At 55.9% G+C, this 13,414-nt stretch overlaps 5 protein-coding genes across 5 annotated transcripts; 2 read left to right on the plus strand and 3 right to left on the minus strand.

Moving 5' to 3' along the window:
- Nucleotides 1–754: 754 nt before the first annotated feature.
- Nucleotides 755–3,049, minus strand: LTR77_008324 (uncharacterized protein; the record flags this gene model as incomplete). Its single annotated transcript, XM_064805556.1, has 1 exon — nt 755–3,049. The coding sequence occupies one exon, from the start codon at nt 3,047–3,049 to the stop codon at nt 755–757; it is 2,295 nt and encodes a 764-aa protein (XP_064656016.1).
- A 2,874-nt stretch (nt 3,050–5,923) lies between these two features.
- Nucleotides 5,924–6,550, plus strand: LTR77_008325 (uncharacterized protein; the record flags this gene model as incomplete). The annotated part of the gene is made up of 1 exon (XM_064805557.1): nt 5,924–6,550. One exon carries the CDS (start codon nt 5,924–5,926, stop codon nt 6,548–6,550), a length of 627 nt encoding a protein of 208 aa, XP_064656017.1.
- A 252-nt stretch (nt 6,551–6,802) lies between these two features.
- ubc1 (Ubiquitin-conjugating enzyme E2 1) lies at nt 6,803–7,591 on the minus strand (the record flags this gene model as incomplete). The annotated part of the gene is made up of 1 exon (XM_064805558.1): nt 6,803–7,591. The coding sequence occupies one exon, from the start codon at nt 7,589–7,591 to the stop codon at nt 6,803–6,805; it is 789 nt and encodes a 262-aa protein (XP_064656018.1).
- A 577-nt stretch (nt 7,592–8,168) lies between these two features.
- Nucleotides 8,169–10,133, plus strand: LTR77_008327 (uncharacterized protein; the record flags this gene model as incomplete). Its single annotated transcript, XM_064805559.1, has 1 exon — nt 8,169–10,133. The coding sequence occupies one exon, from the start codon at nt 8,169–8,171 to the stop codon at nt 10,131–10,133; it is 1,965 nt and encodes a 654-aa protein (XP_064656019.1).
- A 449-nt stretch (nt 10,134–10,582) lies between these two features.
- LTR77_008328 (uncharacterized protein) lies at nt 10,583–11,808 on the minus strand (the record flags this gene model as incomplete). The annotated part of the gene is made up of 4 exons (XM_064805560.1): nt 10,583–11,063; nt 11,129–11,436; nt 11,505–11,594; nt 11,653–11,808. The coding sequence occupies 4 exons, from the start codon at nt 11,806–11,808 to the stop codon at nt 10,583–10,585; spliced, it is 1,035 nt and encodes a 344-aa protein (XP_064656020.1).
- Nucleotides 11,809–13,414: the final 1,606 nt, after the last annotated feature.

The raw sequence follows: 13,414 nt of genomic DNA on the forward strand, positions 1-13,414 counted from the left end.
TACTTGAACATCTCAATCAATTCAAGATGTCGACCACTCTTCTTACTGTCCACGAGCTTCGCCTCTTGCTCGCTTACGAAGACGAGGACAACACTGGCACTTCTATTGGCTTCAGCCACGAACACTGTTGCGATAGCTCCTCGCAATTAAAGCACGACCTCGACGACAATTCTTCGGAGCAGAGTTCAGTCATCCGCCACGACTCAGCGCTGGACGCTCTCGACGACGAGACATCGAATACAGAGCGATGACCGAGGATGAAAGTCAATCCTAGAATGGACACTCGACTCAAAACTATGTTGTGACTGCATCTTACATTGAGCCGGGCGCTTGACCGAAGCCATGCAAACGGGTATGCAACTCGACGGCGGCGGCCTGAAACGACGTCTCCACTCCGGACGTCTCGGCCAACACCAGCACGAATCGATGGACCGAATTGAGAACGACGGCGTTAGTTCGCCTTCGCCTCGCGCACTTCTTGGGACTGGAGGGAGTGCTCTCGAATCGACGGTGAGCAGCGCTACCGGCGGCAGCAGTCGTGCTCGTACCTAACGTATCTTGCGGAGGTTGCGAATGGAGGAAGCAGTGCAGTGTCGCGCAACAGCATAAGATGGCTGCAAGGGAATGTATACTCAGCGACAAGAGCTCACTCGTGGCCCGTCAAGCAAAATGGGGTATATCAACATCCACCACTCCACACCTCCCTTCTCACCCCCTCCTCGCTCTATTTCTTTCCTCCTTGATGACTGCCCACTCACCCCAACCCCTCCATCCCCCCCAACTCCACCCCATCAAACCCCCAATCCTCAAAAGTCCACTGCGCCAAATCCTCAAAACCCAACACCCCCATCTCCCCACCCCCAGTCTCTCCCGCCTGCCCGTTCGCATGATCCGGCAGATATTCGTTCATTCCATTCGGCATCTCCATCCGCCTCTCCTCTCTCACCACCACCCCGTCCCCCGCGATCGTCGTGGGGGTCTCTTCCTGACACGCCATGATCTTGTAATAAGGCCGGATGATCTTATCCACCGCTTCCTGCATGTACAGCAGTCGGGAGTCAGGATCGCGTTTCGCTTTCATGAACCCGTTGGCCGCAAGAACAATCCAGAGTTGTCGCTGCTCGCGACCGTAGCGCGTGATTTTGTCCGTGAGGTTGTCGGCGGTGTCGTTGATGATGGTCGCGGCATTCGTCGCGATCATGTTCGTCAACAGAGCGTCGGCGCTTGGGTCAGGCGTGGAGGCGATGTGGCAGACGGATAGCGCGGCGCGGAGTTGGTCTTGACACAGGAGTTGCAGGGCGCGACAGCCTCGACTCACGAGGTCTTTATGCGTAGAGATGATTTTGCTCGCGGTGGTGAGGAGGGTCAGTTTGGAGAAGTCGCGCTCGTATTGGGATTTGGCCTGGCGGAACTGGCGGTCGTGCAGGACGAGGATGTATTGGCGGAGGGTGATGGAGAGGAGGGCGCGGGGGGGCTCTGAGCTGGTGCCGATCCAGTTGGGGAGGGAGGAGAGGTGGGATTCGATTTCTTCGGTGTAGCGTTTGGCGTCGTCGAAGGAGATGGTTTGGCGGATGTTGTTGAGGACGGTGTTGAGGGTGTAGCGGAGGGAGAAGCTGTCGGCGGCGAAGACCATGTAGGAGGAGTTGGTGAAGTCGTGGGATGGTCTGGGAGGTGGAAGGGGTTCGGATTCCGATGTGATATCTTCGTCGTGGATGTTGCTGGGTGGGGGGCAGTCGCTTTGCTGTGGGAAGGGTGCAGATATCATGCCTCGTCCGAACGCTGCTTGAAGCTCAAACTCTGATGCTGCTGCCCATAATCGACGCCTCATCTCCTTGTCGAGGGCGGATGTAGGCTTTCGTAGAAGGTCAGGACTGCGATGTAATCCCGCCGCCATGAAGAAGCGGATCATGGTGCCGGCGTCTGTCCAGGTACGTTTGAATTTGTGAGCGTTGACAAGTCTTGCCAGGTTCATTAGAAAGCGGATCTGGAAATCAACGCAGGAGACATGCTTCTGGCTAGTCCCTTCAAGCCATCGTTCGCATAGGTGGATCGCTGAAATTGCTCGCTCCCGTGCCGTCGAGCTGTTGGCCGTATACAGCCATGGTTCAGTGGGTTGGAGACACTGCGCGGTTGCTGTCATCAGGACGATCAGAGCTACGAATGATCCCTTCGCTTGCTGAGGATGGGTCCACCAGTCGTTGTACTCTCGGCGGAAGCTGGGCAGATGGATGATGTGGTAGATGTTGTCGTAGTTGTCCAGATACAGCTGCACTAGTTGATCGACTTCCGCTCTCGATGTCAGTTGGGCCTTCAGGTCCGCATCTGTTATTTGCCGAGACAAAGACGCAGCGTACGGAGTTCTGTCCTCAAGCTGTTTCATATCCTGACGGATCCTGAGTAGAGCAGGTATTCGTTCGAAAGTCTCCTTGGTGAAGGCGCTGAGCTCCGGAATGTAGGCGATCAACGAACCTGGATGAGTGATGCCGTGGAATTGCGTCTTGAAGGACTTGCCACGCAGGAGCATGGTCTCGCGGTCGGTGATGTTCAAAGGGCCGCTAGATTGTTCGACGATTGCTCCGGGCGATTCAGGGGTGAGTGGGAATTTCGATGCTTTCGGTTGATGTAGGAATGGCTGAGACGGAAGTTGAGTTGATTGGATCAGGGCCGTTTCCAGTTGCTTGATCCGCCTGTCCTGGTACTCCAGCCTCGAAAGCGTATCAACAGTCGTTGGAGCAGGGGCCTGAATGGGCCTCGTTTGGTGGCCCTCGAACGGACCTCTCGAAAACTCGGCATTTGCGAGTGCTGCTGAGTCGGCATGTCGTACTGGCAAGTCTGTAGCATCGTCGATGTATAGACAGTCGGCTGCTTGACCGGCCTTGGTGCAACGAGAGCAAGCCGGCATGGCCCGATCGCATTGCAGCTTCCGGCGGCGGCAGTCATAGCAGGAAAGGACTTTTCGGCGTCGTTTACGTTCGCTGCCGCCGGTGGGCTCCGGCGAAAGTGTGCGACGGGCTGAGTTCAGGTCTGGTAGAAGATGGTCCTGTGGCATGATTCCGGTCTGCAGGACGGTTGCCGAGTCGAATCATATCTTTTGTTGAGCACAAGGCAGGAGTTTGAATCTTATCAGATTGAGGCCCGGTCAGATTTCATGTTAAGCGCAGCCAGTTTGAGACACCACTGCTTTCAGCGTTATCCCGCACTCGGCGTCGTGATTGTAGAGGTAGCGACGCGACAGGTGTAGTCAGACACAGAGCGCGTGCTCGGCTCCGCGAAGTCCGACAAATCCGAGACTAAAATCCGAATTAACTACTCCCACCGGTGCAATGATATTAAGCCAGCCATAGCAGCGAGTAGATCTTCAAGACTGGCCGAGCTCCTATCTGGGACGCCATAGGGTCTGGAAATATTACGATGATGGGGTTTCCTAGCTCATCGCAGGATCAAGAAGACCTATTGTTCTCGATGTTGGAACGGTGTTGATCGGCAAGGACTATGTCAACCATACAGATGGAACACAATAGATGGTACTCTGCAAGCATGCGCAGGATGACTCCAATGGCAGTCTCACTCTACCATCCCACATTACACTCAAAAGCCCGTTGTCAAGGTCCAAACCATGTTCCTCCACACAGGTCATGATGGGCGTGAGAGATCTGATCAGATGCCGTTGCCCCGCTCGTACAATGGTTGCTCAACCCATAATGCATCCGTCTGCTTGTATCGTAGCATACCGTGCGTCTTCCACGTTGTCGTGAGCTACACAGTCGGAGGAATTGGTTGTGCTTATTATATATTTTTATAAGTGAATTTGACGTGTTAATTAGCCAATGAGAAGCCGCGTGGTTAGTTTAGTGGTAAGCAGGCGCCCACGTCTCCAAAGACTGTTCAAATGCTAACTCTCTCAAAGGTAGAATTCGAGGTCCGCACACTTCAATACCGGTAGTAGTTCAACAGGAACTAACTTCCATAACAGCTTCCCATGCTCGAGGCCGGAGTTCGATTCCCCGACCACGCAACAGTTCGTTCTTTTGCTCTTTCATCTGTTCTTTTGCTCATATGCTTGATATCGGTGTTGTTTTGAAGTTGAGGCATTGGCGGGAAGCCAAAATTCGGACCGCGGCCCAACCATTCCTCCATAGCCTTTTACCACAGCTCTTCACAAGCGCAAAGACCAGGAGAACGAGCAGACGCTTGGAGAGCGATCGAATTGATCGAGATAACCTCGATTAGGCATGGGAAGTCCACGCTGATGGAAGAACTTTGTTCCCACAACGGCCGTCCTTTCAGCCCGACGACTTCAATCTTCCACTCCCAATTCTCACGACCAGGATGAAGTCAAACAGGATCAAATAAAAGAAAGGAAAAACACATTCGAGACTAGATTCATTCTTATTGTCGTCAGACCCTCGGATTGTGTAAGGCCTCATATGGTACATACAGTCAAACAGCTCTTGCTTAGGAGAATGATATCGAGCCCCTGGAATAGCCAGCTTTCGGACAATGAAATAGGTCGAGCCTTTTACCAATGGGAAAGATGAAGAGACCATGTGAAATCGACGATGTAGGCAACCCAAGGGCGAAGCGATGGGTTGCAGCGAGCTCTGGACGCGCCCCAGCGCTGGCAGCCAACAGAGATGTAGGCGGGATCGCTGGTGCGTACACGTCAGGACAAATACAGGAAAGATACGTACCAACATCACCACCGCACCGAGCAAGGCAAAAGAAGGCAACGCCAAGACATCTGGATTCAGGAGGTGAGGTTGGGATAAGCTCGCCCACGAAGTGAAGTGAAGAAGGCACGCCCACGTGCACGGCAACAGGTAGGTGCGTTGGCGGGCGAGCGAGCGGTCTTCCTTCAACCTCACGTCCTGACTTCCTTCGCATCACTCTTCTCACGCAGTATCTCCTCCAGCAGCATCACCATTCTGCAAAGTCTATACCATTCTTCCTTCTTCGCCACCCTTTGTCATTCGCATATTACCACTTCCTTCACCCCCAGAATGTCCACCCCGTCCGACGCATCGATCGCCGGTGACTCGCTTTACGACGAAGCCGACAGACAGCGGCACTAGGATGACCGTGACAAAGTAGTATGTTCCGTGGGGTCATCCTCAGCGCACAGCGCACCACATTGACAAACTCGCAGATGAGAGAATACTGCGAGTACGAAGACTTCAAGGCGGCATGCAGCGTTGCACGCAGGACTGCGAATGATGCATCGGCCCCGCTCACCTCTCGCGCGAGGGCATGCGTCGTTCTCGCCTCATCGAAAAATGTAGCATGCGACTATCTCGCATGGGCGGAAGAATGCAAGGATTTGGCAGACGAGATCGGCCGAATGGTAACCGCGGGAGCTGCTGAAGGGCGTCGTTTGGTAGACGAGTGTCGCGGGGAAGTGTTTCTTGCCTATACCAGACATCGCGAGGAGGGTGCAAAATCCGCCAGGGAAGCAATCAGGCTGAAGGATGAGCGCTACAAAGCTAAGTATGGATCCTCGCTGCCGGCGAGTCCTACTGCCTCGAGTCTAGAAAAGGCGCCAGAGGTCCAGACAAAACAAGCCCAGCGACCTCAAGCGCAACCACCTCAAGCTCGTCTACCTGAAGCCCAAATACCTCCAGCTCGAACACATCAGGCTCAGCTGCCTCAAGCACAAATATCTCAAGCACAACCACCCCAAGCTCGGTCGCCTGAAGCTCAGCTTCCTCTGGCCCAATACCATCTTCAGCGCATGAACGCCCAGGCAACACCACAGGCTCAGACAGGGCAGCCCCAGTTGCCTCAGGATCAGCTACCTCAGGCTCAATCTGCGCAGGCCCGATAAACTCAAGACATAAAGGCTCGGACTCGGTTTTTCATCGAGAAATATCTCCCTCAGGCTCGGACAGGACCGGGAGGGATCGGTCGACGGGTCATCAGCGCACCAATGACACAATTACGACAGCCGCAACCGTCGCAACCCCAAGACCTATCCAATGGAGGAAACCAACCGGGATCTTCCAGCAAACGGCAGCGAGTGGAAGACCAGCCACCTCAGACACAATCAGCTCAGGCCCAGCTGGACCAGACTCATCGATACCGGGCTTCTCTACCTCAGGCGCAGCCAGAACTGGGAGGTGCCGGTCGACGGGTCACCAGCGCACTAGTGACACCATATCGATCACCACAGCCGCCGCAACCCCAAGGCTCATCGACTGGAGGAAGTCAACCGGGATCTTCCATCAAACAGCAGCGAGTGGAAAACCAAGATGGAGATTTCTTCGAGAGGGTGTCGGACTTGCACGTCCGGGCGGCAGCGGTTCGGCAGAAAATTATGGCGGACTCGCAGTACCGTGAAATATTCGCTGCTCATCCGCGAGTAAATGACCAGCTCACAGCTCTGAGGATCGTGGCAGACGCGGGCATCTATCGTGCTTTCTACGCGATCGAGGCCGAGCTGAAGAAAGTGGTGGGTGGTCCCCAGCAAGCACAGGGCCAGCCAGCGCAGGGCCAGCCAGCGCAGGGACAACCAATGCCGGGACAGCCTGCACATGGACATACAGCACAAGAATAGAAAGAGGCGAGGCCATGAAACATTCGTGAGAGGAGATGAGATGCTCAGAGCAGCAGTGAACAGGTGGACCGTCGTTTAGATTTGAGACATAAGGTAACCATTCATTCACATGCAGTCTCGTAGCTACACCACTCCCTGACGCCATCGCTCATGCATGCACCGGGATTTACGCCGTGAATATTATCATGTACTCATGCTTCATTGACGACATGTCACAGCAAGCCATTCCTCATCTCCTGCATCAACACTCAATCACATCTCCCCAAACAACCTCGCCGTCACATCCCCAATGTACTCCTCCTCCAGCTCATACTCCTCCCCGCCCGCCTTATCAATCCCCACATACTCAAACGCCGCCACCACCTGCTCCGTACTGAACCCCATCCCCGTAAACTGATCAATCATCGCCCGATTGTACCCATGATATGCCTCCCTCTTCCGCTGCTCCTCCCTCTTCTTCGCCTCCTTATCCTCCACCTTCTTCGTCTGCCGCGCCCCTCCCACTGCCTCCCCATCCCCACCCGAACTACTCGCCCCCGTCTTCCCACTCCCCGGCAGCGGCTTCGGCGCCCCCGCATACCGCTGGGCCCACTCCCTTGCCACATGCTTAAACTCCTCCGGCCGCGAGATCAACATCCCCGCCACCTCCGCATCCTGCGGATCCTTGGGCTCCGGACTCGAAAGCAGACTCTGCAGACTAATCAGCGCGCTCTTCAGCGTGAGCACGGGACTCCACTGCGCGCCCAGAGTATCCAGACAAATCGCCCCGGTCTGCGAGCTGACGTTCGGATGCCAGATCTTGGTCAGGAACTTCATCACGGGCGGCTTGAAGGGGTATTCGCCGGTGATGCGGATGTCGATCTCGTAGTGGCCGCCTTCGTAGGGGGTGTCGGGGGGCCCGGCGAAGTGGCCTTTGAGGTGGGTGAAGTCGGTGATTTCGGGCGAGTCTTGCGGGGAGGTCATGCTGATGCCGCTGTCGGTGTCTTTGTGGATGTCTTGGATCTCCTTTTGCAGGCGGCGGTTACGGTTGGCGGCGGCCATGTTGATGGTGTGGTAGGGGTTGCGAACAGCGGGTGAGGTGGTTATGAGCACTGCTGGTGGTGGTCGTGTTGCATGCACAGAGACGCTCTTGATGGTACAGCTCTGATGAGGTAGGAGGGTCAGTCGTAGTCCGCCGGCAGCGTAGTTGAACAGGCAGAGTCACCAGGCACTGGCGGCTTGGATTGAGGTGTCACGAGGCTGTGGAAAGTTCGAGGGGGTTGTGGATGTCGGGTGAAGTGAGGCTCATATGCGGGGAGTGCCTGGCGTGGACGAGATGACTGTCCCGTCTGTCTTTCAACACCACACTCTTCAACGTCTAGACCATTCAGTATGGATGGAATACAAGCAGCGATATGGCATACTCATCATCACACTTGACTCAGCAGCACCACCCCGGCTAGGATAACCCAACAAGGCAGGCACTTGAACTCTCTAGCTTCCTGCTCCCCTCACTCACCGCGCCGGGCCTAGAGCTCGACTAGTCGCGCGTGAAGGACGATAAGACAAATTCATATGCAAGGTAGGTCGGCGTGTCTCTTTATTTTCCTCTCTCTGCTTCCATATCCTGACCCGTACTATGCCTTCCCGTCCAAGACCCATCAATGCCACCGCCCCGCCGAACGGTCTGGGAGGCCTGAGCCGATCTGTCAGTCGATCATGGGCCGCGGGACCTGCTGTGCAAGAATCGATAGAGAGAGATATCGAAGACTGGGACGAAGACTGGAGTGAAGAAGAAGACAGCGAGGAAGATGAAGTGCAGACTCCCATTGCTGCATCTGCCCCGGCCACTAGCAATGACTACTCGTTGGCAGCTTCGCGTCGGCGCTCGAGCTTTGGCGGACCTGGCAGCAGAGCAGCCATCGGACCGGGCTTATATCAGACTTTGAGCGCTAGAGACCGCATACCGCGCGAGGAGAGGCAGAGAATTTTGGAAGAAGAGCGCAGTTTGCTACGGGACAATGCTCTCATCCCGCCGAAACACCCACGAATGGACGAGGTTGGGGGACGCAAGAGCTCCTTCACCAAATCTCTGTCTCGCATGGCGTCCAGAGAAGATGGAGGACTTCAAGAACAGCATGCCGAACAGACGCCGCTACTGGGAGACCCGACACTGCCTTACGGAGGACAAGACGACCCCAGCACCATCAAGCAGAAATGGGAGGAGGCAGTCAAGGAGGGCAAGATCCAGACGACGTGGCGGAGAGAAGCAAAGGTCCTGTCAGCATACTCTCTACCATTGATGGCTACGTTCTTGCTGCAGTACAGCTTGACAGTAGCCTCAATCTTTACGGTCGGGCATATTGGCACCCCAGAGCTTGGAGCAGTGTCTCTCGCCTCTATGACTGCCAATATCACCGGATACGCCGTCTACCAAGGCCTCGCAACCTCCCTCGACACACTCTGTGCACAAGCATACGGCAGCGGCCACCGCAAGCTAGTAGGCCTCCAGATGCAACGAATGATCTACTTCCTCTGGGCCATCACCATCCCGATCGGCATCATCTGGATTCTAGCCGAAGACATCCTCCTCGTCATCGTTCCCGAGCCCGCCGTCGCCGAACTAGCCGGCCTCTACCTCCGCGTCGTATTGATAGGCGCCCCCGGCTACGCCGCCTTCGAAGCCGGCAAACGCTTCGTGCAAGCTCAAGGCCTCTTCTCCGCCTCCCTCTACGTCCTCCTCTTCTGCGCCCCCTTCAACGCCTTCCTCAACTGGCTCTTCGTCTGGCACCTCAAGCTCGGCTTCATCGGCGCCCCGATCGCCGTCGCCATCACCGACAACCTCCTGCCATTAGGACTCTGGCTCTACGTCCGCTTCTTCAGCGCCAAAGGCATGAGCTGCTGGAACGGCTTCACCCGCCAAGCGCTCAAGAACTGGTCTCCCATGATCAAACTCGCGATCCCAGGCCTCCTCATGGTCGAAGCCGAAGTCCTCGCCTTTGAGATCCTGACCTTCGCCAGCTCCTACTTCGGCGTCACCGTGCTCGCCGCCCAATCCGTCCTGGCCACGCTCACCGGCATAACCTTCATGATCCCATTCCCCCTCTCCATCGCCGCCTCCACGCGCGTCGCGAACCTCATCGGCGCCACCCTCGCCGATGCAGCAAAACTCACGACCAAAGTCGCCTTCGTCGGCGCCTGCATCATCGGCATCTTCAACGTCACCCTCCTCTCGGCACTCAAAGACTACATCCCCTACCTCTTCACGGACGACCCGGAAGTCATCCGTCTCGTGTCCGACATCCTGCCCCTCTGCGCCGCGTTCCAGCTCTTCGACGCACTCGCGGCGCTGTGCAACGGCACGTTGCGAGGCTTAGGGAGGCAGCATTTCGGCGGGTACGTGCAGTTGTTCTGTTACTACGTCATTGCGATGCCGATTAGTATGGGCACGGCGTTTGGGCTGGGCTGGGGGCTGTGGGGGCTGTGGACGGGGGTGGCGTTGGCGTTGGGGCTGGTGGCGGGGATCGAGTTTGTGTATTTGGGACGGACGGATTGGGAGTGGAGTGTAAGGGAGGCGAGGGAGAGGAATGATGTTGAGGGATGAGTCTGATGTAATGTGTTTGTATGGACGATACCCTTTTGCGATTGTCATCACCTCCTAAAACCTTCAGCTCAACCTTCGACTTGTTTGGAAGACGAGATCGAAGTTGATATCCTTCATCGCGCAGGTATTGGCACCGGTGCCCATGCAATTCTCATGGAGGACGATGGATTCTGCACGCCTCGAACATCCTGCCAGCCACCATCGGAAACCACATCCATGTATATTGCATTGACACAACCTTCCTCCGCGGAGCACTACGCCCATAAGCGCCACCACACATTATCCACCCGCAACTCACCTACGCCTCACCAAACCCACTGAAAGCATAAAACAACCTCATCCCTGACGTACTGTAGCAATGTTTTGTTCATTCCGGTCATTCACACTTAATAGTACATATATACACGGCAAATCAAAAGAACGCCTCCCAGATCGCTCGCTCGCTAGTTTCACTCAGAAGGCCGATGCCAAAACACCTTCCGCGGCTCCGCAACCTGCGCGTCCTCGAGCCCGAAGTCAAAATCATCCCGCTTCATCGCCAGACTCTCCGTCCGCACAATCGCCTCCTGGCTATCCCCGTCCGTCTCCCTGCCATCGGGCCCCAGATCCCGCAGACCGTAGTGGGAATCCTGCGGTCTGCTGTCGGTCTTGGTGCCGAAACCGGGGGAGCGGCCGCGCGCGTAGGCCTGTGGAGAGTAGAAGACGTTGCCGCTTGAGGTGCCGCGCGCCGAGTTGGTCTGTGTGCTGTTGAAGAGGTTGGGCATGAAGCGGGTCATGAGGGCTTTGATGGCGGGTCCGCAGGAGGCGATGATGGCGATGCTGACTTCCATGCCCGAGGTGGTGAGGGTGAGGCTGTGGCTTCGGTCACGGTAGTCGGGTCGGAAGCGGAAGTAGTATAGGACGAGGCGGACGAGACCGATGATTGCGACGCTGTGGAGGAAGTGTTGTCAGCATGGTGCGCAATAGTACTTTAGGGTCTGGAAGGTCAAGCTCACATCCACCCCAGCGACAGCACAGCCCAGACGGCAATCTTCTTCTTCCTCGGCATACGCAGGTTCCACACCATGGCGGCTGGAATGAGTAGGATGAGGATGTCCGTGAGCACGGCCAAACCGGGCGAGATGAGGTAGAACTTGACCTGGTCGATGCAAGTTCCGCCGGGCACTGTGACGGGCGGTATCCCGGTTTCTGGATCGGGGGGCCCGTACTCGTCCATGGTCCAATGGTCCCAGTAGTAGTTCATAGGCGAGCACTGGAACATGACCACGAAGAATTGAGATATCAACAGGCAGAGGTTGAGAGCCTGTGCAGCGCGCGGAGTGTAAGTAGAGCACAAAAAGGTGGTTGACCATGTCTTCGTAACAGACTTACAAAGAGGCCCTTGATTGACCATTGAATAATCTTGCGGCGGTCTTCGAGCCGCCAGAGGAAGATGAGGACCGAAGCCTTGACGAGTGCCAGCTGCATCGTACAGAAATCAGCATGGCCGACCTTTTCTCTGGCGCGAGGATAGACCTACGATAGGGTTATACAGCAGCTGGTTTGCAAGGTCATACTTCGAACCCAGTACCCTCTCCTGGTCTGTCAAGGTCGGAACGTCGTAGTAGTGGTAACCCTGGTAGGTCTGCTTGACGTAAAGCCACAACATGCAGGCTTCCCCAATGGCGAGGGACATCGCCAGGAGCACGAGAGCGTCATCTGTCGTCTCTGTGAGCAATGGCTCGTAGATTGTTTGCAATATCGCTGCTTCATACCCCAGTGGAACTGCCGCGACAGTACTCGCGAATACACTCGCAATAAGACTGCAACGAGCGCAAGCGATGGGAAGAGAACGATAATAGCTAACGCAGCGGGCTGCAGCGTGTCAGCCTGGTCAACCATAATGATGACTTGTCAGCATTGAAAGAGTTTGGCCGCCCCCGTAAGCAGACGCCTTCACATAACCCAGAACGAATGCGAAGGAGGGTGTAGGAGAATCCGCGGAGAGGAGTGGATCTCCCGCCACCATATATCGCGGCCAGGCCATTGACCAAAACCTGGGGGAGCGGGCGTGCAGCAAGTCTTGGAGACAAGCTCCCTAGAGCATTCGGAAGAGAGAGTCATGTTTCCAACGCTTGCTCGCAGCACTAGCGACGTGCCGTAGTTTCAACAGGAGTGCGATCGACAGGACCAAAGGTCCTCGAAGGATGTCGGCAGCTGCCGAGGGCCCTCTCTCCGCGAGAGCAGTGGGCGCTGGTGGCGTCTAGGTGCAGCGTGCCGGAGAGTTGAGGAGGAGGCAGATGTGCGCCATCACATGCGGCGCCAGGGACAGCAGTCCAGCAAGCGGCTGGGCGCTCGCCGAATGTCGGATGGTGGACGAGGCTACGACCCGTTCGCGACAGGGAGGAGATCCTCCATGTTGCGACAACCTAAGACAATAATCATATCTCATCAAGCGGATCAGCGGGACGACAGAAGGGGTAGTGTATGTGGTGGTCTTGCATCCTTATCTGGGAGAGGTTGTTTTGCTAGACCAATGCGCGAGATGAGGCACAGCAACAACAACGACCACATGCAGGCGGTGGAGGATGAGGGTTTGCAAGCCTCGTCATTGGCACCCAGGCGAGGCGAGCGGAGTGAACTCTTTTCCACTGACTCGCCATCCGTCTCCGTTCTTCGGTTCGGTGCTACCGAGCGAGATGGAAAGTATTCTTGTACCGTCCCCGTTGCCAACACCTCATTTCAAGATCTTGAACATGTTTTATCTAGACGTCTCACTGTCTCAACCGCGTGCCGTGTAGGCGAGAGAACTCGCGAGGCGTTCTGCGTCCCTGAAAGACATCGGATGGCGCACCTGCAAGCGACTGCCACGTTTACTGCCGCTTCCCCGACTACAAGGGGACGAGTCGATCATCTCCTCCTCTTCCTCCTCCCTGCGAGTGATTCCCCCGCAAGCAAGTGAAGCACTGACTCGGCGTGATCAATTCGCTTGTGGTTGTTTCGGTGAGCTCGTGAGGCAGCAAGATCGCCTGATCATCTCGCTGGTCACAAACTCTCTCGAGTCAGCGTCACAGGTGTATGCAGATGCGTGCATATTAGTTCGTTCGAACGGTGATGAGGAACGACACCCTTTGACCCTGCTGCAGTCGACGCCTCACGATGGAGATCCTTCTTGACAGCGAAAGTTTTGCACAAAAGTCTATTAGAAGTACACGATCCGAAGACCACGCTGTATGCTATGCATCACGACTTCGCTCAACAACCCTCCACCCCTCCATTCACACCGCCTCATTCTCGTACGC

The sequence above is a fragment of the Saxophila tyrrhenica genome (assembly GCF_035928015.1).
Source record: "Saxophila tyrrhenica strain CCFEE 5935 chromosome Unknown scaffold_14, whole genome shotgun sequence".
NCBI lineage: Eukaryota > Fungi > Ascomycota > Dothideomycetes > Mycosphaerellales > Extremaceae > Saxophila > Saxophila tyrrhenica.